Source organism: Carcharhinus amblyrhynchos, chromosome 3 (genome assembly GCF_965287045.1).
Source record: "Carcharhinus amblyrhynchos chromosome 3, sCarAmb.v2.hapA, whole genome shotgun sequence".
Classification (NCBI taxonomy): Eukaryota; Metazoa; Chordata; class Chondrichthyes; order Carcharhiniformes; family Carcharhinidae; genus Carcharhinus; species Carcharhinus amblyrhynchos.
The window spans coordinates 50,192,043-50,216,700 of record NC_137326.1 but is presented as its reverse complement, the minus strand read 5'-3'; the positions used below and the strand labels follow the sequence as shown (position 1 = coordinate 50,216,700).

At 41.4% G+C, this 24,658-nt stretch overlaps 1 protein-coding gene across 1 annotated transcript; it reads left to right on the top strand.

The window, feature by feature from the left end:
- Window positions 1–107: 107 nt before the first annotated feature.
- Window positions 108–24,384, top strand: borcs6 (BLOC-1 related complex subunit 6). The gene is made up of 4 exons (XM_080183854.1): window positions 108–520; window positions 2,913–3,067; window positions 10,745–10,828; window positions 19,696–24,384. Exons 1-4 carry the CDS (start codon window positions 124–126, stop codon window positions 19,819–19,821), a joined length of 762 nt encoding a protein of 253 aa, XP_080039980.1. The 5' UTR covers window positions 108–123; the 3' UTR covers window positions 19,822–24,384.
- The last annotated feature ends 274 nt before the right edge of the window (window positions 24,385–24,658 follow it).

Sequence of the window (24,658 nt, the reverse complement as noted above, 5' to 3'; positions counted from 1 at the left end):
GCATGTGCTGGGTCACTGAGCTTGCGCCTGCGCTGGCTGCAGCTCGGTTGCTAGGGGCGGCGGTGAGGGAGCCAGGAGCAGGCGTCTTCCGTCGGCCTCCTCCCCCCCCTCCCCCCCTTGGTGATGGCGGAGGCCGAGGTGGAAGCGACTCTGGGCAATCCGCCGTCCGAAACCTCGGAGAGCGGTGGTGACGAGACACCGGAGAGCGAATCGCCCGAATGGGCCGAAAGACCGCCGCCCGGTCTGCGCCACCAGCAGCAGCTCCAAGCAACCGTCAACCCTGCGGCCCGGGAACGGGTGTGCGGCCGCCTGCAGGACAGCAAAAGCCTGGACGGCCTCAGCGAGGTGCTAGGCGGCATTCGAGGCCGAGATGGCAAGCTGGAAGGACGGAGGGCGACCATCTCCAGTGCGCTGGAGCTGGAGGGCACCGTCAGTCACGATGGGGATCTCACCCACTATGTGGCCAACAACCTGCAACATAAGATCAAGATGAGTTCAAGGCAGAGCCTGGACCTGGAGTGTGAGTACACGGGAGGGGAAGAGAGGGACCGTGAGCTGTGCCTCCTTACCCGTACTCAATCTGTGACTTTGCGTGTCTCCAGCTTTGGTTTGTGACTGCGCAGTGTATCCGGTGCAGCAAGTTAGCGCCCCATCCACTTAGACGGGATAGCCAGCCACACGAGTTTGCAAATTGCATATTACTGTTATTAGCTTAACAATATTGGGAGGTTCCCGAGGACGACTCGGTGCTTAGGGCATTAAGGGCAAGGTGACCTATCCTCCAGCAGAATATTATGGGACACTGGGGAATGGGGGTGTTGTCAGAGTTGTGACATCGGTAGGTTGAGGTGGTTGACGTGAGAGGTATTGTGATGGGGGTGGTGGCATTGACTGATATGAGGCAGTTGCTGTCAGAGAGGAGAGTGGGGTGGGGGGGGAAGTTGCTGTCAAGGAAGAGCAGAGGGGGATGGCTGTCAGAAGGGGATGCTTTCTGTTGATGTTGGTTGTCAAGAGGATGAGCGGGGTCAGAAACGGTTGAGGGCTCTATCAGCCATAGTAAGGAGAATCCTGATTGGGGAAATAGGAGGACCTGTCAGACCTCCTGATATGGAACACTGCACAGCGCCAGGGACCTGGGTTCAATTCTGGCCTAGGTCACTGTGAGGGTGGTGGAGGTGGACACGCTGGGATCGTTTATGACTTACCTGGATAGTCACATGAGTAGATTGGGAATGGAGGGATACAAACGAATGGTCTAGCTGGACCAATGAGCGGCACAGGATTGAAGGACTGAAGGGCCTGTTTCCTGTGCTGTACTGTTCTTTGTTCTTTGCACATTCTCCTATCTCTGTAGGTTTTTTCCAGGTGTTCTGGTTTCCTGCCACAGTCCAAAGATGTGCAGGATAGGTTGATTGGCCATACTTAATTGCCACTTAATGTTAGGGGGACTAGCAGGGTAAATACATGGGGTTACAGGATAAGGCCTAGGTAAGATTGTTGTCAATGCAGGCTCGATGGGCCGAATGACTTCCTTCTGCATTAGCACTGCAGGGATTCTATGATTATATGGTGAGATGGAGAAACTGGGGTAATAGAATCCTTCCAGTGTGTAGGGTTTGAGGAAGTGTATTCAATGTAACTGAGAGAGTCAATGGGCTGAGAGTGAATATTAGTTGACAACCTATGCAGAAATGGTAACAGGGAAGTCAAGAAAGGTAAGTAAGAGTTTTCTTGAACCATGTGAATGTCAGAGAAGCATGGAAATCAGAAGCAATGTTAAAATATTTCAATTTGGGGCAGGAGAAGGAAATTACGTTAATATAGTCAGCAATGTACCAGAAAAAGTATTGAGAGATAATACCAAATTAGGGGGTACATATTTCATAGACAGGCATGGCAAGGACCCATGCCTCGATGACGCTATCTTAAAATAAAAATAATTGTTGGATCTACGTGGCAGACAGTAGATTGATACAAGAAGGACCAACCTGGTAGGAACTGTTGATTATAAGAATAGGTGGGGATGCGGGAGAGAATCAAAACACAGGCAACAACTTGACTTCTGATTTGACATAGGAATTATTTCCTAGTTATGGTCAGGGTGTGTGAAGTTAATATAATTTTCTTTAATTCTCTCTTTGCCAATGAATAAAATTGATATAAAACTTCTGTACAGATATGTAGATGATAGGGATCATTTTAATGCAAAGGTAATCTTTATGTCATAGAGATGCATTGGAAAAAGCCATTAGCCAGATACGTAGAATCATAGAATCCTACAGTGCAGAAAGAGGCCCTTCGGCCCATTAAGTCTGCACCGACCACAATTCCACCCAGGTCCTATCCCCATATCCCTACATATTTTACCCATTAATCCCCCTAACCTAAGCATCTTAGTACACTAAGGGGCAATTTTAGCATGGCCAGTCAACCTAACCCGCACATCTTTGGACTCTGGGAAGAAACCAGAGGACCTGGAGGAAACCCACGCAGACACGAGGAGAATGTGCAAACTCCATACAGACAGTGACCCGAGCCGGGAATTGAACCCAGTCATATGTTATATTTGTTGTTATATGTTATATTTATTGTTACCAATGTAAGGAAAGCAGTATGTCATATTTAAGAATGTATGGGGCACATTTAGGCCAGTCCATAGTTATGGTCCCCATTTCATAAAGTAACCTAACAGGGGAGGATACCTGATATTTGGGGTTTATAGGGAATGAAATAAAGGGAAATATTTCACTTTCTTTTTAAGTTAGTATAATAGTAAGCAGAATGCTCGGGTACAGGTTTCATTCACATTTCGTTAAACAAATGAACTCGTTTAATGTTGCTTTAATGAACTGGGCACTTAAATGAAATACATCAGGCAGCAAATACTTAGCGCTCTTTCTTTTCTTTCCCAGCTGGAAATAGCGTGAACACCAGAAGTATGCAACGGTTAAAATCAGACAATCCTCCAATAGATCCTGGGGTACTGCTAGATCTGGAGAAAGACGCAAAGGAGGTGGCACAGAAAGTCGATCAAATGATGAAAAGCCTAAATGCCACCATCCAGAATGTATGTATGAATTGGTGCCTGATCAAGATTCACCATGACAAGTTGGAAATATTGGAGAATATTTGTGGCTTAGTCTGCTCTGTCGTTTCCCCATTTCCTTAATTTTTTTGTTTTGACATAATTATCTACTTGCATTTTTTAAAAGCTGTTTTGGATTCTGCTGCTTAGGTATTCTATGTCCTGATGAGATTCCATCTAATGGTAAATAGTACTTTTTCTCTTGTTTTTTGAGATGATGAATCTGTGCACCTCTGTGACCTATATAAATAGTCTTTCCAAAACATAATCAAAACTCCTTATAATTAGGTGCTTTTGTATAACCGTAAAGTGAAAAGAATCCTGGTTTCTCTTTTTTTTAATTTCCTATTTAAAGCACCTAATTGCTGGCTTTACCAATGCCTCTTCAGTGTCATCAATCCGGGTTGGGACTGTAATTGCTTGGCTCCATTCTTATTTATCTAATCTTAGCCAGTGTCATTTGCAATGGCTTTCAGCCCTGCTTTACACCATTACAGCTGGTATCTCTCCAAAATCAATCCTTGGCCCCGTCTATTTTTTTAATCTACAGCTCACTCTTGGCGACATCATTTGAAAGCATTAGTTTTCACCTGTACACAGCATTACTCACCACTGCCTTTTTCAAATTCTCTGTTCCTAAATTAGCAGACTGCTTATCCAATGAACAGAAATTTCCTCCAGTTTTATACTGGAAAAACTGAAGCCACTGCCTTCCATTCCACTCCAAATTCCATTCCCTAACTACTGTCACCATCCTACTCCCTGGCAGCTGTCTGTGTTTACACCAGACTGTTTGCAACCTTGATGTTGTCTTTGAGCTAAGCTTACAGGCATCTATTTGTTCCATCACGAACACTGCCCAGTTGCGTGAGATCACTGACTTCGTCTCTGTCCCAGTTCATTGGCCATTACACTGCTTGGGTTCACTTGAAATTGAACAATATTATGTAGCAAGATTTTGTTGCTTACAATTGAATGTTGCTTTTCATTTTCAGCGTGTGGAGTCAAAAATTCCACTCCATTTGATAATTTACTTCTCAATCTGGTATCCTTCTACCCATAAAAGTAAATTGGCACACAGTAAACCAATCCATTTCAGGTGGGATGTCTTCATATGTTGATGGTTCAACCGGCCACTCCTTGAGTAGCAGGCTCTGCCAAAAATGTCACATGTGAAGCTACAAAGGATCACTATGGGTCATCATTGACGTTTGCCACTGGGGCCATCCTGGTGGTGCACACCAGCCTGTAGAAGTTGTCGCCATTTGCCCTCTTGTCAGCTGGTGGTCCCAGTTACAATAATTGATGTCTAGGGCCTTCGTCTCAAGTGTGCAAATATCCTTGAAGCAGAACTTTGGGCATTGCACTGCTTGTCTGGCTGCAGCTATTTCACAGTAAGAAGACTCACAACACCAGGTTAAAGTCCAACCAGTTTATTTGATAGTAATCGCACAAGCTTTCAGAAACGGTGTTCCATTGTCAGGTGCATGGAAGGTTCTGATCAGAGAAAGGCATATAAAGTCACACACAGTTTACAGAATACTGATTAGAATGCAAGTCTTTACAGCTAACCTGCTATTCAAGTCTTAAAGATGCAGACAATGTGAGTGGAGATAGCATTAGCATCGGTTAAAGACATGTGTGTTGTCTCCAGACAGGACAGTAAGTGAGATTTTACAAGCCCAGGCAAGTCATGGGGGTTACAGATAGTGCGACACGAACCCAAGATCCCGGTTGAGGTCGTGCTCATGTGTGTGGAACTTGGCTATCAGTCTCTGCTCAGCGACTCTGTGCTGCTGTGTGTCGTGAAGGCCGCCTTGGAGAACGCTTACCCAAAGATCAGAGACCAAATGCCCGTGACCGCTGAAGTGTTTGCCAACAGGAAGGGAACAGACTTGCCTGGTGATTGTCAAGTGATGTTCGTTCATCCATTGTCATAGCGTTTGCACGGTCTCCCCAATGTACCATGCTTCAAGACATCCTTTCCTGCGGTGTATTCGGTAGACAACGTTGGCCGAGTTGTAAGAGTGTGTGCCGTGTACCTGGTGGATGGTGTTCCCACATGAGATGATGTTATCCATGTCGATGATCCGGCATGTCTTGCAGAGGTTGCTGTGGCAGGGTTATGTGGTGTTGTGTTCACTGTTCTCCTGAAGGCTGGGTAGTTTGCTGCGAACAACAGTCTGTTTGAGGTTGTGCGGTTGTCTGAAGGCAAGAAGTGGGGGTTTGGGGATGGCCCTGGCAAGATGTTCGTCTTCATCAATGATGTGTTGAAGACTCTGGAGAAGGTGTCATAGCTTCTCTGCTCCGGGGAAGTACTGGACGACGAAGGGTACTCTGTCCACCGTGTCCTGTGTTTGTCTTCTGAGGAGGCTTGGTGCAGTTTTTCGCCGTGGCGTGTTGGAACTGTCAATCGATGAGTTGAGCGCCATATCTTGATCTTATGAGAGCATCTGGAGGTGTCTGTCGTGATCCTTCTCCATCTGAGCAGACCCTGTGTATACAGAGGGCTTGTCCGTAGGTGATGGCTTCTTTAACGTATTTAGGGTGGAAGCTGGAGAAGTGGAGCATCATGAGTTTATCTGTGGGCTTGTGGTACAGTGAAGTGCTGAGATGACCATCCTTGATGGAGATGCGTATGTCCAAGAATGCCACCGATTCCAGAGAATAATCCATGGTGAGTTTGGTGGTGGGATGAAACTTGTTGATGTCGTCATGTAGTTGTTTCAGTGATTGTTCCCCATGAGTCCAAAGGAAGAAAATGTCATCGATGTATCTAGTGTATAGCATTGGTTGAAGGTCTGTGTGGCGAAGAAGTCTTGTTCGAGCCTGTGCATGAAGATGTTGGCATATTGAAGTGCGAATTTGGTCCCTGTGGTTGTTCCGTGTGTCAGGATGAAAAACTGGTTGTTGAAGGTGAAGACATTTCAGTTCAGGATGAAGCGGATGAGTTGTAAAATTACATCTGGAAACTGGCAGTTGTCAGCGTTGAGTACTGAGGCAGTTGCAGCAATGCCATCATCGTGGGGGATATTGGTGTAGAGCGCCGAGACATCCATTGTGATTAGGAGCGTCCTTGGTTCAACTGTTCCATGTGTGCTGAGTTTCTGTAGGAAATTCATAATGTCATGACAAAAGCTGGGGGCTCTTTGTACAATGGGTTTCAGGATGCCCTTGACGTAGCCGGAGAGGTTCTCGCACAGGGTCCCATTGCCTGATACGATGGGACGGCCAGCTGTGTTTGCCTTGTGTATCATTGGGAGACAGTAGAGATCTCCAACACGGGGAGTACGTGGGATGAGAGCACAGAGGGTGCTCTGAAGGTCCGGATCAAAGGTCTTGATCAAAGTGTTGAGTTGACGGGTGTGTTCTTTAGTCGGATCTGTGGGTAACTGTCTGTAGTGTTCCTCATTGTTTAGTTGTGGGTACACTTCTTTGCAGTAATCTGTTCTAGTCAGGATGACGATGGCCCCTCCTTTGCTGGTTTGATGACAATATTGCAGTTGGTCTTGAGAGCATGGATGGCATTGCGTTATGCTTGGCTGATGTTCGGGGCTGTCTTGTGAGTGCGGTTGATGAATCTGGTGTTGACGCACCTCCTGATGGCTTGGGCATACATGTCCAGTCAAGGGCAGCGGCCTTCCAGAGAGTCCAGTTGGACTCTTTCCTCTTCGGTTGCTGTACTGCGGATCTCCCTGTCGGTTCGTTGGCTGTCTTATTGTATTTTGCTGCTGGCCTCTTGGGAATTGTGGAAGAACTCCCACAGCCTCATGCGCCTGATAAATTCCTGTGTCCGCTGTGAGACTGATGGGGTCCATTTTGGTGGTGGGGCAGAAATTGAGCCCTCGGCTGAGAACTTTGATTTCATATGGTTGAAGTGTCTTGCATTCTAATCAATGTTCTGTAAACTGTGTGTGACTTTATATGCCCTTCTCTGATCAGAACCTTCCACACACCTAATGAAGGAACACTGTTTCCAAAAGCTTGTGAGATTACTATCAAATAAACTGGTTGGACTCTAACCTGGTGTTGTGAGACTTCTTACTGTGTTTACCCCAGTCCAATGTCAGCATCTCTACATCATTGCAGCTACTTCACCATACAGAAAATCCATGAGCATGCAACCATCTTCTATTTTGTGTATGTGCCTCAGCCAACAAAGCAGATTTTGCTTGGTGAGCGCCGACAAGCTGGGAGCTCTGCCTTTGCGAGGATTGCCGTATTTGTGACTTTTTGTCCGCTGGGTAAGCCCATAATGTATCCCAGACAGCGAAAATGGGAATTGTTAAGCTTTTCATGATAGTGGTAAGCCGTTCGTGTTTCACTGCCTTCCAGCAAGATGCTGAGAACAAAGACTGTATAAGGCATCAGCTTGGTCCTGTTGGTCAACTTGATGTTCTGTGCCCATTTGCTAAGTTGGTAATGGTGATACTGTTTCTCCACAGGTTTATCAAGTTCTGAATCAAAGAATAGATTGTCTGTCATCCTGGACCTGACATAGCAGAATTTGCTAACCATTTTTGGCAGGGTGTTATTAAGTGTAATTGGGGGTTCAGATGCAAAACCTTTTTCCGTGACCATTGTTTTCTTAACGCTTGTTCTCCCTGACAATAAGTTACAAGTATGGGAGAGACAATCCTTGAGCCTTTGTGGTTGAGTTTCTGTGTGGGCAACGAGTGCATCATTGTCACTGTAGAGGAGTTCCAGCATTTTCTCTCTTGGGGTTAGAGAAGTTCCTTGATTAAGATGTGATGTGTTTTTGACTTCACTTCCAGTCATGATGGATTGTAGAGCTTGTATCAGCTAGTATAGGAATAGAATCCTTCCATATTTGCAGGGAAGGCAAAGGCCAGGAATATGGAGAAGGTATGACAAACAGTGTGGGGGTGAGTTTGCAGCCCTATTTGTACTGAAATGGTTGAAAGTAGAGCCCTCTAAGAGTATATGAGATTGAAGTGCTTTGGTGGGCAGCCAGCTTTCCCCAAATTCTTGTAGAGCTTTGCTGTGTCAGAGGTGGTATTGATGCTTTAGTGAGCTCTAAGAAAGTAAGATCAAGAGTTATACTCAACTCTACCCTTCCCTTTTAGCTGGCATATGGAAAAGATCATGTCTACAATAGATCTACTGGCAAGAAAACTGCACTGTGTTTTTGGGTGCACTCGTTCTACAAGTAGATGAAGTCTTTTAAGTATAACCCTAACAAAGGCCTTCCTCATGATGAGTGAGTTGTCCCTGGCATTCTTGCAGTCTCCTCTGTCACCTTTGTTTTTGTATGTGATGATGTTTGCATCATGCATCCGCTGTGGAATGGAGCTTATTCTACAGTGGTGAAGCTGATAAAGATCCGGCAATGGATGAGACTTTCCATGCTTGAGGAGTTTGGCTGGAATTCTATCCTTGTCAGGTGTCCTCCTGTTTGCTAAGTAGTCTCTGGTCTTCTCACGCTCATGATGAAGGTTCTTCATCTAACCTGTCCATATCAGGAAGCTGTGCAAGAACATCAAGTGTGGACTGGGAGATGTTTATTTCTCTCAGTGACTTCTTCACTATCTTCTAATTTTGGGTGATCTTTGGTGATGGTAGGAACATGAGTCGTCTTAATCCCTTCCTACATAGCTTGTAAATTTCAATTGTTATCATTTATTTAGAATCATTGGATTATAAGCAACAACTTATTTATATAGCGTTTTTAACATAATAAATGTCCCAAGGTATTTCACAGTGCGATTTTAAAACAAATTATGGCACTGAGCCATAAGGAGATATTAGCTCAGGTGACAAAAATTTAATTGAAGATGAAGGTTATAAATAGTGTTAAAAAGGGTAAGTAATATAGTGAGGCGGAGGGGGTGTAAGGAGGGTATTTTCAGAGCTAAACAGCATGAAGCAGGCTGTTTGGCCCAGATCTGTGCCTATCTTGAAGGACAAATTTGTTTGTCCCCACCCTTTCTCCTTATCCCTGAACATTTTTTCTCCTTCACATATTTATTCAATTCCCTATTGAAGCCTTCAATACCTGATCAGGTAGTGCATTCCAAATCCAAATGATTTGTTGAATAAAGATTTGTTGCCTTTGGTTCTTCAGACGGTGATTTTAAATCTGTGCACACTGATCATCAACCCTTCCCCCATTACAAACAATTTCTTTTTAATGCTATCTAAATCATTATGATTTTATACTTACAAAAATGAAAGATTTTAAAATTTCATCTTGACGTACTCTGCTCTAAGAAGTTGCTACTTTTTAATCTCATGTTTTGCTATTTCCCAAATAAGTCTGTTATGTGGTACATCGTCAAAATACCTTTTTAAAGTCCATATGTACTACATTTTCTGCACAATTACATTCATTAACCCTCTTTGTTAAATTAACAAAGAACTCAATCAGGTTAGTCAGGCATACTTTGCCTGTAACAGATTGGTGCCGGCTTTTTGTTATTAACCAAGGCTTCTCCAAGTGAGACTTAATTTTGTCCTGGACAATGGGTTTTTAGAAGTTATCGTAACACCGACGTCAGATTAACTGATCTATAGTTTTCATTACCCTGTGCCTTTCTTTAAACGTGGGTGTTAGATTTTCAATCCTCCAGCTTTCTGGCACCACTTCCTTATCCATGAAAGATTGAAAAATTGTGGTCAGGGTGCCTGCAGAGGCTTCAAATCTGGACCTGACTTACTAACTTTAAATGGTATTAATCGATTAAGCTTTTCTTTTTGTTTTTAATCCTATCCAATGTCTCTTGCTCCCTTCTCTACTGTGGTATAATTTTATGATCTTCAGTGAAAATAGATGCAAAGTACTAATTTAATACATCAGCAACTCCCTCTCCCTTCATTGGAAGATATCCTTTTTTTGTCCCACCAGTTAGTAATCAGTCCCACCATTCCTTTTAACTATCCTTTTATTTTAAATATGTGTAAGAATGATTTTTGAGTTCCCTTTTATATGATGCAGTATACTTTATTTATACGTTCTCTTTGCCCTTCTTGTGTCCATTTCCAATTTCCCCCTATACTCTCTATATTCAGCCTGTTTTTCTTTGCATTCTGTGTCGAATGTTTGTCATAATCTTCCTTTTCCTGTTTTATTTTATCTTTTCAGAGAACTCTGAGGATGTCCTTTCATTGCTCTTTATGGAGATATTCTGGCATTGAATCTGAACTATCTCTGCCTTGAAGGCTTGTCATTGCTCGTTTATTGTTTTCTTGCCAATCTTTGTTTTGTATCTAGATCCCTTCACAAAACACTGAAATTGGCTCTTCTTCAGTTGGGTATTTTTACTTTTGATCTTTATTCTTTCCTGTAACTAATTTAAACATGATTATATTATCATTATTTCACAGATGTTTTCCTGCTGAGCCACGTTACACTTGCCCTGCTTCATTCTCCAGAGCTGGATCTAGCATTGGTTCCTTCATCATTAGACTAGAAACATACTGACTAAAACTTCTCCAGTATACATTTTAAAAATTCATCACCCGCCTTACATTTTGGACTATTTTTGTCTCAGTTAATATTAGGATATTTGGAAGTTTCCTATCTTTTCTATTTTTATATATCTCTCATATACCCCTTTCTCTTGCTTGTCAAATATTTAAATTCAGGAAGTTGCAGCTTTATGTTCAGTATTGACTTGAAGTTATCTTTTTTAAATGCAGATGACAGCGTTAAGTGTGGGCTACATCCAAACTTACCGAGATTCAGTGGACAGCCTTGGAGAGTCAGTGGATATGAGTATAAAGGTGAGAGCATAGAAATAAAAAAATTAAACCTTATTTAATTCTATTTTGATTATTTTAATTTGGTTTTGTTTTTTAAAGAGCCAAAATTTGTGATAGTTAGAAATGGTTCAACTGCAGTCACGATAGAACTTTACAATATTGTACAGGTATATTTATAATAGTCATTTTCAGTGTCTTTATTAAGTGTAGTTTTGTGATTGTTGTAGGATTGTCTTTTTAAAAATGTTTCACCCTTGTACTACTTGCCATTGGTTAGGTTATTCTGTCATATAAGTGACTGCATGATATGCCAGCATGATGATGTTTATAGTACAAGATGTTTCAACTTTTGGATATTCCTGTAGTTCTTGTGCTAAATTACTGAGTACTAAATTAACATCTAAATTTGAACTTCAGATCGTGCCTTGTCTGTTGTTTGCACAACTTCCTTCAAAATGAATGCCAGTCTGAACAGGGGCAAAATGTTCCCATCAGCATCTATTCAGGCAACTTCTGGCTGGCTAGTCAAAGACAGTCAAAGAACAAAGAAAATTATAACGCAGGAACTGGCCCTTCACCCTCCAAGTCTGCACCGACTGAACTAAAACTCCCTACCCTTCCAGGGACCATATCCCTCTATTCCCATCCTATTCATGTATTTATCCAGATGCCCCTTAAAACTGACTATTGTATCTGCTTCCATTACCTCCCCCAGTAGCGAGTTCCAGGCACCCATCACCCTCTGTGTAAAAAAAAACTTGCTGCCTCGTATGTTTCCGTTAAACCTATGCTCCCTGGCAATTGACTCTTCCACCCTGGGAAAAAGCTTCTGGCTATCTACTGTGTCCATGCCCCTCATAATCTTGTAGATTTCTATCAGGTCACCCCTCATTTCAGTGAGGCCAAACCAAGTTTCTCCAACCTCTTCTCATAACTAATGCCCTCCATGCCAGGCATCCTGGTAAATCTTTTCTGTACCCTTTCCAAAGCCTCTACATCCATCTGGTAGTGTGGTGACCAGAATTGAACACTATATTCCAAGTGCGGCCTAACTAAAGTTCTATAAAGCTGTAACGTGACTTGCCAATTTTTAAACGCAATGCCCCAACCGATGAAGGCAAGCTTGCCGTATACCTTCTTGACTACCTTCTTCATCTGCGTTGCCACTTTCAGTGACCTGTGTACCTGTACATCCTGATCCCTCTATCAATCCTCTTGAGGGTTCTGCCACTTACTGTAGATTTTCTATTTTTATTAGACTTTCCCAAATACATTACCTTACATTTGTCCGGATTAAACTCCATCCGCCATCTCTCCGCTCAAGCCTCCAACCCATCTATATCCTGCTGTATCCTCTGATTGTCCTTATCGCTATCCCCAAATCCACCAATCTTCGTGTCATCTGCAAACTTACTAATCAAACCAGTTACGTTTTCTTCCAGATCATTTATATATATATATTACGAACAGCAAAGGTCCCAGCACTGATCAGTGAGGAACGCCACTTGTCACAGCCCTCCATTTAGAAACATATCCTTCCACTCCTTCCTTCTGTCTTCTACGACTAAGCCAGTGGTGTATCCACCTTGCCAGCTCACCTCTGATCCCATGTGATTTCACCTTCTGCACCAATCTGCCATGAGGGACCTTGTCAAAGGCCTTACTGAAGTCCATGTAGACGACGTCCACTGCCCTACTCTCATCAGTCACCTTCGTCACTTCCTCAAAAAACTCGATCAAATTAGTGAGTCCATGAATATATTTGCAGGCAGCCTTACCTTAATAAGAACAAGTGTTATAATCTAGGCCATAAGTCATGGAGGTTTGCAGCATGGGAACAGGCCCTTTAGCCCAACTTGTCCATGCCGCCCAGTCTTTACCATTAAGCTAGTCCCAATTGGCTGCTTTGGCCCATATCCCTCTATACCAATCTTACCCATGTAATTGTCTAAATGCTTTTTAAAAGACAAAATTGTACCCGCTTCTCCTACTACCACTGGCTCGTTCCAGATACTCTCAACCCTCTGTGTGGAAAAATTGCCCCTCTGGACTCTTCCATACCTCTCCCATCTCACCTTAAACCTATGCCCAATAGTTTTAGACTCCCCTACCATTGGAAAATATGTTGACTATCTACCTTATTTATGCCCCTCTTTATTCTAAGATCAACCCTAAGTCTCCTTCTGTGCTCCAGGGGAAAAAGTCCCAGTCTATCCAACCTCTCCTTATAACTCAAACCATCAAGTCCTGGTAACATCCTAGTAAATCTTTTCTGTACTCTTTTTAATTTAATAATATCCTCTCTATAATAGGGTGACCAGAACTGTACACAGTATTCCAACTGTGGCTTTACCAGTGTCTTGTACAACTTCAGCAGGACGTCCCAACTCTTGTATTAAATGTTGTGACCAATGAAGCCAAATGCTGCCTTCACCACCTTGTCCATCTGTGACTCTACTTTCAAAGAAGTATGAACCTGCACCCCTACATCTTTGTTCTCTAACTCTCTCCAACGCCCTACCATTAACTGAGTAAGTCCTGCCCTGGTTCAATCTACCAAATTGCATCACCTCACATTTATCTAAATAAAACTCCATCTGCCATTCGTCAACCCACTGGCCCAATTGATCAAGATCTGTTACAATCCTAGGTAACCTTCTTCATTGCCTACTATACCACCAATCTTGGTGTCATCTGCAAACTTGCAAACCATGCTTCCTAAATTGTCATCCAAACCATTAATATAAATGACAAAAAACATTGGACCCGCACTGGTACCTGAGGCACCACTAGTCACAGGCCTCCAGTTTGAAAAACAACTTTCTGCAGCCACCCTCGGTCTTCTGTCATCAAAGCAATTTTGTATCCAATTGGCTACCTCACCCTGGATCTTGTGAGATTTAACCTTGCGCAACAACCCTCAACGCAGTACCTTGTCAAAGGCCTTGCTAAAGTCCATGTAGATAACGTTGACTGCACAGCTGCCATGTACCTTCTTGGTTACCTCTTCAAAAAACTCAAATTCATGAGACATGATCTTCTACTCACAAAGCCATGCTGACTGTCCCTATCAGTCTGTGCCTCTCTAAATGCCTGTAAATCCTGTCTCTCAAAATACCTTTGAACAACTTATCCACTGCACACATTAGGCTCACCAGCTTGTAGTTCCCAGGCTTTTCCATTCAGCCCTTCTTAAACAAAGACACAACATTTGCCAGTCTCCAACCCTCAGCCACCTCAGCTGTGGCTGCCAATGATTCAAATATCTCCGCATGGGGACTTGCAATTTTCGCCCTAGTCTCCCACAATATCCTGGAATATGCTTCATCAGGTGCTGGGGATTTATCTACCTTGATGTGTTTCAAGACTTCCAGCACCACCACTTCTGTAATATGTACACTCAAGATATCACTGTTTATTTCCCCAGGTTCCCTAATATCTGCCTCTCCTCTCAACAGTAAATACTGACAATAAATATTCATTTCGGATCTCACACATCTCTTGTGTGCATAGATGACCTTCTTGATCCTTAAGAAGTCCTATTCTTTCCCTAGTTACTCTTTTGCCCTTTATAGTTTTGCAGATGCTCATTGGATTCTCATTTGCCTTCTCTGCCAAAACAATCTTTGCCCTCCTGATTTCTCGCTTAACTCTGCTGACACCTTCTACATTCTTCAAGGGATCCACTTGATCCTAGCTGCCAATGCATGTCATAAGCTTCCTCTTTCTTTTTGACCAAGGCCTCACTATCCTGAGTCATTTAGGGTTCTCTACTTCTACCAGCCTTTCCCTTTACACTAAAAGGGATGTGCTTACTATGAACCCTGGTTAACACAATTTTGAAAGCCTCCTACTTACCAGATGTCCCTTTGCCTGACAATACTCCCTCAATCAGCTTTTGGAAGTTCCTGTCTAATACCATCAAAATTGGCTTTGCCCCAAGGTCGAATTTTAACTTTTGGGCCAGACCTATCATTCTCCATAGCTATCATAAAACTAATGGAATTATGATCACCGGTCCTAAAGTGATCCCTCACTAACATTTCTGTCACCTTCCCTTCTTTATTTCTCAAGAGGAGGTCAAGTTTTTCCCCCTCTCTAGTTGGATCATCCACACATTGAATGAGAAATTCCTCCTGATAGCACTCAACAAATTTGACTCCATCTAAGCCCTGAATGCTATGGCTATCCCAGTCAATGTTGGGAAAGTTAAAGTCCCCTACTATTACCATCCTATTTTTCTTGGCATTATCAGTAATCTCCACACATATTTGTTCCTCATTTTACAGCTGACTATTTGGGGGCCTGTAGTACAATCCTATCAAAGTGATCGCCCCTTTCTTATTTCTCAGTTCTACCCATATAGACTCAGTCAAAAACTCAAATGTTTTATGAAGTCAGCCTAGACCATCAATTTTGCACTTTGAATTTGGCATGGGTAAGCATGAGGGGTTTTACTCCAGTTATGATTCAAATGACCTGGGGAGTTTTTATCAAATAAAGTTTATTTAAAATACAGTTAACATATACAATTAGCAATAACTTTTACAAATTAAAAATAAGGAAACAAAATAGCTATGATATTTTATATACCTTAACAGTTAAATGTTCCAACCATCAAACCCCTGTTCTAGACTTCGCACAGAAAACAAGTATGTTCATGTGATGCTAGATTTTGCAGCTTGGCAACCCCTGCTGTCAATTACTCATTTGGATGTTGAAGTGAAAACACAGAGGCCTGCTCAATCCAGGAATTTTTTTGTCTGCTTTGAGACGCACTGAGATAGGCAAACAGTATAGCTTCTAACTGCACCTAACAGACAGCAGGATTCCCAGTATTAGGGAGAGAGGCAAAAACGTTGCTTTCAGCCTGGCGTCCGGACAGCTTTTAACAATCTGAATCTTGTAAAACAAAACTGTCCCAAGGTACCACCTCACCTGCTCAACAGTCGCAAACCAATAATTCCCAAAAAGGATCCTAAGACTCCAGGGCACTCTTAGGTAGGCCCAGATTATAAACAAACAAAAGGCCCAGTTATATGGCATTAACAACAATGAAAGGACATTGGCTCAGACAGCTCAGTGCCAAAATCAAAAAAAGGGCCAGGCCTGTTTAAAACAACTGCAGATAAACATTATTAAAATACATTTCATAAAGGCAAGTAGCATCACACAAGCAGTATGAGAAATTCAGAAAATAAAATGTGACTTAGGTTACACAGCTTTAAGTGTGCAAACCATTTTAAAATTGCATTCATCAACGCAGGATCTTGCTCTTTCACTATTGGTCTAGCCTGCTTCATCTTGTTGGTTGAGTTGGATGATAACCTGGGTAGTTGCAAGGGTGTTATCAGAAAGGCTCCTGTTCTTCATTGCCTAATAAGTCTTGCTAAAAGTATATAATGTTGAGTGATGACAGAAATATGCTTACCTCTGAAGTCTTGCTTCTCTCACCTTGTTCATGCAGTCGTCCTAATAAATGGTGGTCATTTAGATGAGGTAATAAAGCGCGATTGGCACACTTGAAACTGTGCCTCAGAACAGAATCAGTGTCTTCTGGAAAGGAAAATTGTATAGATTGGAAGGAATAAATACTTCCTTCATTTGCAATAATTGTGTAATAAAAATGTTATTATGTCTGTAATGTTGCAGATATGCAGTACTCCGTGTAGCAATTCTCAAAAATTATGTTTTTTTAACTATATTTTGTACACTCCCATGGATGCCTTTCCTGGCAATTGATAGACAATCATGCAAACATCAAACATCACAGTTTTGTTGAAAGAGTAGTTTGCTATGAACGTGAGATTTGTGTTACCCCCCCAGCTTAACACTGAGTGTCTGAATGGGTTCAATGACCCTCCCACTTCAGGGATAAGGGGAAAGAAGAAAGGGAGTCTTATAGGGACCATCTAGACACCAAATGTCAAGAATCAGATATTAGACTTGCCCACTGAAATCCTGATAGCATTGATTTTTTTTTTCTAAAAGCTTGTTTGGGCCCTTTCATTTTAGACCAATACAAAGAAGGAAAGTTTGCTGTTAGGCAAATTGGGGATGGGAGAGTTGGAGTCTTTTTAGTTTTAGAGTAGTTGCTCAATGGTACACAGAATACCAGAACACTGCACTAATGCAAGTATTGTGACATGTTTATAGTTCTGGAGCTATTTCCTGCTTTGATCTTGGAGACTGATCGTATTTGATTGTCTGAATCCCCTTCCTTGATAAACACCAATACAAAGTACTAATAAAGTATTCTTGTCTTGGCTTGCACTTTTGGGCATGTATCACCTTCTCTGCCCTCATTAGGCTTCAATTTGCCTCTTAATATTTCCATACTTGTGAAAGACCTTGGTGTTCTCTTTGATAATAGATTGGCAGTTATCATAAATCAAGTTAAATGGCAACAGTGAAAATTAAAAAGAAAATTTGACCATCAAGTGGAAATATTCAGAAGAAATGTTGAGAAACGAGGGCATCAGTAAAATTGAGGAACTGAAAAAGGGAAGGATATTAAAGGGTAGCAGTGTAAATAACTGTAAAGTCTCCTCACTGGAGCACAACGAGGGTTCCAATTTGCAATTCTTTGCAGAAAATAGAAATTTTTCAAGTTCTCGAATGATGGATTGGGTTTAGCTGCATTAGCATTTATAAAGAGGCTATATAACCAACCTTAATTTGTTTTTGAGATTTATTCTGAGAGATTATGCTGCATAGTTTCACAGTAATTGGGAAGTGAAAGTGGGAACAACACAATATAATCAAAATGATCACATTTCCATCCACCTCTCGCAGATTATTTACAAAGTATTGCCATTAACTTACCTTTGTATGGGAATATCTAAAGATACCAAAACTGCGCTTTAGCTCTGGATTTACATATTTAATGCATCAAATTTTTGCAAGAAATGAAATCAAAGTCCAAGTCATCATTTATTTTGAGTATCAAACTACTGAGAATGAAAGACATTCTAAAGGACATGCGTGACCTCCAAGTGAAGCCCTTTGACTTTTACTTTACCAACACCTTGCCATTGCCTATTGACATTAATAGAGTGTGATGAGGAAGGTGCCTAATATTTTCTGTACCTCAAGCAGTATTTTTATTCATTCATGGGACATGCGCTTCACCGGTGGCCAGCATTTATTACCCATCCCTAGTTGCCCTTGAGAAGGTGGTGGTGAGCTGCCGTCTTGAAATGCTGCAGTCCACGTGCTGTGGCTTGACTCATAATGCCATTACAGAGGGAATTCCAGGACTTTGACCCAGAGACTGCAAAGGAACGACAGGCAGCATGGTGGCATAGCACCAGAGACCTGGGTTCAATTCTGACCTCAGGTGACTGTGTGGAATTTGCACGTTTTCCCTGTGTCTGCTTGGGTTTCCTCTGGGTGCTCCGGCTTCCTCCCAGAGTGCGAAGATGTGCAGGTTAGGTTGCTTGGCCATGTTAAACTGACCCTTAGCGTCAGGGGATTAGCAGGGTAAGTACATGGAGTTAAGGGGATAGAGCCTGGGTGGGATTGTTGTCAGTGCAGGCCCAATGGGCCGAATGGCTCCCTTTTGTACTTGTAGGGATTCTATAGTATATTTCCAAGTCAGGATGGCGAGTGGTGTTCCCATCTATCTGGTGCCGCGTCCTTCTAGATGGAAATGGCTGTGGGTTTGGAAGCTGCTGTCTAAGAATATGTCACGTTGTTGCTTGATTATATCTGTGAGACAACTCTCCCAATTTTTGCACTAGCCCCCAGATGTTGGCAAAGAGGACTTTGCAGGGTTGACAGGGCTGTTTGTTTTGCTGTTTTTTCCGGTGCCTTGGTCAATGCCAGTTGGTCTGTCTGGTTTCATTCCTTTTTACTGACTTAGTAGCGATTGATATAACCTAGTAATTCTCTAGGCATTTCAGAGAGCAGTTGAGAGTCAACCATGTGGCTGTGGCTCTGGAATCACTTGGGCAGACCAGGTAAGGATGGCAGATTTCCTTCATTACATTAGTTACACCAGATGGGTTTTTCCAAAAATTGACAATGGTTCCATGGTCAGCAGTAAATTCTTAATTCCAGATTTTTTTTTGTTAAATTCAAATTCCATCATCTGTGGTGGGATTGGAGCCCAGATCCCTAAAACATTAGCTGAGTTTCTGGATTAATAGTCTTGCAATAATACCAGTAGGCCATCGCCTCCCTTATGTTACTGTTATGATCTTTTAAATACTAATTTCTGTGCACAATTATAAATAGTTTTTGGCTAAGATCAAGCATAGGATAAAGTGTGAGAGCAGGTGTAATGCCTGGTCTTGTCAGCTTGCATCTAGTAGTTCTCTTTTGTGGAGGCTGTCAATTGGATTCAATTTGAATTTTAATTGCTTTTTGAAGTAAGCAAGAGATGTATGGATCAGGGCTTGCCCTGTCCACTTTGAGCTGAGAAAGGAATAATTTTAAAAAATTATAAATAGGGCATTGCTTGATTTTTTTTTTTCACATTCCATTAATTTTTTTGTGAAAGGTCATTCATGCATGTTGTGGGCTATGCAAAGAAGTTGGAGTAAATGACTCACGATCAACTGCTTCTTCGGAAAGCCAGCACATACACACTGGTCTGAACAGTTACAAAACAAAAGGTGGCTATTCAGTGATTCTGCTGCATTAAATTAGTGAGCACTCTTTATGGTGACACAAGGTTGAGGGTGTTTGGAAGATGATGCAGCAAGCTTCATGTGAATTGATGCCGTCCTTTTAAAGAAATTCCAATATATTTTGAGATGTGAAATAATGTGCAAATGACTATCTTGCAAGTTGTCTAAGTAACACCTTTCATAATCGTGGAAGCCATCTGTGTTATTGAAGGCTCTTGCATTGTATTTCATCACCACTCTTTGTTTGTGTTTCAGGGTATGTATACACTAATGGCCCGATGCGAAGAGCTGGACAGATCAATGCAGCCTATACTTGTGCTGTCTAAACAGATCCGCGAAGTGAAAAGAACTCTGGAAATGTTTGAAACACTCTGCAAATAACTGGCTGTGTTAATATGGTCTAATAATTGATTTTTGTTTTTGTTCAAATATTTTTACTGATTTGCAGAATGTCAATAACTGCTGCAACAGAAGAACATTGCACAATTAGCAGCATTTGAGACACTGCGGTGATGGCATCTGCAAATCCTTCAACGCCTAATTGTTGTGTTGCTAGTCAAAACTTCATGCAGTTGGCTGAGCAAATTTGTTTACAAGCACCTTGAGGTTTACATTGTGTCCAACGAGAAGAAGAACACATGTAAGCAGTCGATAATTCACTACCCTTATTCCTCCTTCAAGAAGAAGGTCTGCTGCTTTTGCATTGATTGAATTAGCAAGTTGGATTAACCTACCCCATATTTTGAGTCGTTGTTGAAAGGAGCAGCTTGATTTGATCTTGAATAGATCTTGAATAACAATGCAAACGGCGAGCACCATAAACCTCCGTATCCATTGACCGGGAAGCACAAATTTGGGAAAATTTAATGTTTCTGAGAAAATGCACTTAAGATGATGAATTTGTAGAGAAAATAACAAAACAGTAACTCGATGAGAACTTGCACTGAAAACATTTTAACCTGGGCATGTAACTGCTTTGAAACAGTCGTATTTGTTGAAATTACAAGAATATTTACAAAAAATATTTGGATGTAGAGAAGACTGCTAATTGATACTAGACTAAGATAAATCATGCTTGACTCAAATTGAAATTCTAAGAAATTTGTTTTGAACAGCTTTTTTATTAAAAGAGGTTAGTGTCTAGAAATATCCTGCATCAGTAACTCTGCTCTGAATCTAGATTTGATCACAAAGCTGATGTGGTGAAATCTAAACCTTTTAGCTTTGTTGTCAAACAATTTGTGTGCCCATAGGTCCTATTAGCTATATGGCTTCATTTGGGATCTGATAATTTAAAAGCCATGATGTTCATTTCTAAAAATATCTAAAATGAATTCAGAAGCCACAATAGGAAGTGTCAAACCAGAATGATCCTGTGTATCATGTCAGCTTGGTCTTACCTTTATTTGAAGATTGTGTTCATGCCCTGCTTCAGATTGAGAATGCATCATATAGAACATCGCTTCAGTGCAATACTTCCTCAGTATGGCACTGTTGGACACATCAGAAATGTTAAGCTATCGCCTGTTTTAGTAGATGTAAATGGTCCAGTAACAATTTATTTGAAGAGTGCTTTGTTTGTCTGGTAGCTTGACCAAATGAACTGATTATTGATCTTGCTAGTTATCCTGTTTCCTTCTATAACAATGACTGGTATAATCTATTGACAGTTCAGTGCGTTGGAACATCCTGAAGATATGAAAGATATTAATGTAAATGCAGTCTGTCTTTCCATATTCTTCAAAATTGTGCAAAGAGAAGGAAACTATAGGAGATGCAGCCACTACTGAAAATGTTTGTATGTAATGATTGCTCTATCTACACAACAGGCTAATGCCGGTTTTTGTTCAGATGCAAATGATGGTTATTTCCTACAGGAAAGACAATATCAGTGAAGGATCTGCATGGAGTAAATGCATGATTCTATAGTGACTTATATATTTGCTCTGCTTTCAGATTGATTAGAACCAATTTCAAAATGTTTGAGCAAATCCTTACAAATTTGCTGGGTTTAAATCATTCCTGGAAAATAGTTTGAAAGATAGTTTTAACCAAAGCACATCCTTCATTCCTTGCACTCCAAATCTCGTAATGTTTAGGTTTAAAAATAATGTCCATGGTGTTTTTCAAAGGCAACATTTCACTCATTGCAGATTTATACTGTGATTGCTGCATAGTGGGTGTAACCATGTTTCCTTCTGCTCCGCTCTGTAGAGTTATGCTAAATTGGTACTTGAAATGGATTAGAAGATCGATGACATGGTAGCACAGCAGTTAGCACTGCTACTTCACAGTCCCAGGGACCTGTGTTCGAGTCCTGGCTTGGGTCACTGTCTGTGTGTGGAGTTTGCACATTCTCTTCATGTCTGCATGGATTTCCTCCCACAGTCCAAACGTGTGCAGGTTAGGTTGATTGGCCATGCTAAAATTGCCCTTAGTGTCCTGAAATGCGGAGGTTAGAGGGATTAGTGGGTAAATATGTAGGGATATAGGGTAGTGCCTGGGTGGGATTGTGGCCGGTGCAGACTCGATGGGCCAAATGGCCTCTCTCTGTACTGTAGGGTTTCTACGATTTCTATGATTTGGTCCTTTTTTACAGGCCATTTTAGTGATGCCATGTTTTGATCTCCTCTGTTTGAGTAACAGCTTAAACTAGAAATAGATTGTGTTTGAGACAGGAAAATCATGGAGTTCAATCCTAATAATGTGTAACAATTCAGACAGCTACCTCAGTTGAATGAGCTTTGTCTATTGTCCTTTTAGTGCCATTTCTTTCAAGGGAATACATTAATTTCCTCCTCAAAGGACAATAAAACTACTTGATCTACCTGATTTGCAGCTTAACTTTTGTACAGTAGAAGACATTCACTGACACTGACCTTACACTTTGATCAGCTGTAACACTTATTGCAGATAGATTTAAGGTATTTTAGAAAGGAATCAATCATCAAACTGGAAATGTATTTGCTATGAGCATATCAGTTGCTTATTCTTATGTCTCAGAATATATCACACATACAGTAATTGTTTCCTATATCTACACCTTAAATTTATGTAGCACATTTAATATAGTAACATGTACCAGACATCTAACTGGAGTGATATCAATAACAGAACATGCCACCTGCAAGAGCTGGAAAGATTATGAAAAACTTGATCAAAGAGGTAAGGAGCATTCTTGAGGAGAGGGGGTGGAGAAATTCAGGGAGAGAATTCTAGACCTTAAGACTGAGAAGGTGAAAGCTTTGCTGTCACTTGTAAAGCTATTTAAATTTAGTTATGTTTGGAAGAACACAAAAATCTGAGGCTGCAGGGCTGTGAGAGAATTATATATGGATAGATGGACAAACTCAGGGATCTGAAAACAAATAAGGATTTTAAAATTGATTAATTGTTGAATCAGGAGCAAGTGATGGTTAGCAAATACTGAGGTGATGGGTGAACAAGGTTTGGAGTAAGATGGATACTTAACCAAATTACTAAAAGCATTTAAATCTATTTATTGGACTTGAAACAGAAGTGAGGGGCTTTGCCAAGAGGAATGACCAGTGTGAAACAGTAACAGTTGAACGTGGCCAAGCGTATTGCAAGTGATGGAGATGGTGTGATTTTTAATCAATCAGTAGCTCCACAAATTTGATAAATTTTGGCTGAAGACTAGATAGATAGAAATCTGAATGTGTAATGATAAGTGACTTGAGAAAGGGTTTTTTCAGGAGTGGATACAAAGGAAGGGTTGGGAAGGGGAAGGATAATTTTGGCAGAGAACAAAGCAAGGAAGTGACCTGTAATTGTCTCATCGATGATGGTTATAGAATAGCAAGACAGTGTGAGATGACAAGATTGGAAATGTAGTGGCCTTGTATGTTGAGGGAGAAATTTAGAGAGGAAAGGAGAATAATGAAGTCAAGAGGGAGTGATCTAAAAATGTGAGATTGTGATGGAAATCAGGATAAGTTGCTCGATGTAGAAGCTGAGGGGAGGTAGTAACAGAGTGGTATTGTTGCTGGACTACAATCCAGAGACCCAGGGTAATGTTCTGAGGACCTGGGTTTGAATACCACCATAACAGATGGTGAAAATTGAATTCAATAAAAATCTGGAATTTATGACCATGAAACCATTGCCAATTGTCCTAAAACCTATCTGGTTTGCTAGTGTTCTTTACGGAAGGAAATCTGCTATCCTTACTTGCTCTAGCCTACGTGTGACTCCAGACCCATAGCAATATGATTGATTCCTAAAATCCCTCTGAAATGCACTCAGTTCAGCAGGATTTATGGTTGATCAACTTTTTGGTCACGTAACCACACCACCTGTGGCCATTGAATCCTGGAGTTGGAGTCCGACCCGGAGCTTCAGGCTTAGACATTGGAATGCTACCAAGAGCACAATAGAACCTCCTATCGGGGTATGTAATTTCCAGAAAAACAAATATTTATTGTGACTCTTGAAACAGCTGTCGCTAGCATCTAACCTCCAAATGAAGGCAGAACAACCATCGGTGCCTGTAAGTGAATCACCTGAGAATCATTGTTGATAAATACAAAGGTGGAATAACAAAGTGCCATTTCTCTATCCATCAAAACTGAGAATGTTTTAGTGGAATAAGATGAACACACTCCTAATAATTTTATAGAGCAGTAAGCTATATGGTTCAAACTAAATCCAAGCAGATCACTATTAGCAAGTCTGAAGCCAACATGGGAAGTCATTGTTGCTCCAATTGTCAGTTGTTTTGACAGTTAAGCAGCTGGAGACGGTGAGGATAAAACTTCATCTTCTTTACTGTCTTAGCTTTTAACTGTCTGGATTTGGAAAGAAATGAACAACCTGGTGACATAAAGTTTCTTTCAGAGTGAACATTCAAGGCTGCAGCTCTTGAAATTTAACCCAGCTAAATGTTTAAATACAAGCAATAAAACATTAAACATTTTCATTTTATCTGACACTTTTTCTTTTATTTCTTGTTGATGTCTGTGTCATGAGCATGCAGGAGCTTTGGATGTTGGCCTGTCAATAACACCACCAAGCATTGTTAGATTTGAAATACCTGATGTTTGCTGTACATAGTATTCCAGATGTGGTTTCACTAAGGCCCTGTCCTGGGCTCAGGTGGAATGGAATGTTGGTACAATATTTTGAAATCTCTAGCACTTGAGTTGTATCTTAAAATTGGTCCTTCATATCAATTGTCAAATGGTTAGATTCAATATGC

Bases quoted from the DNA above. Each gene is read 5' to 3' on its own strand.
- borcs6 (XM_080183854.1), top strand. From the start codon at position 124: ATGGCGGAGGCCGAGGTGGAAGCGACTCTGGGCAATCCGCCGTCCGAA. The intron at 3,068-10,744 runs GTATGTATGAAT...TTTTAAATGCAG, and splicing joins TAAATGCCACCATCCAGAAT to ATGACAGCGTTAAGTGTGGG. The intron at 10,829-19,695 runs GTGAGAGCATAG...TTTGTGTTTCAG, and splicing joins CAGTGGATATGAGTATAAAG to GGTATGTATACACTAATGGC.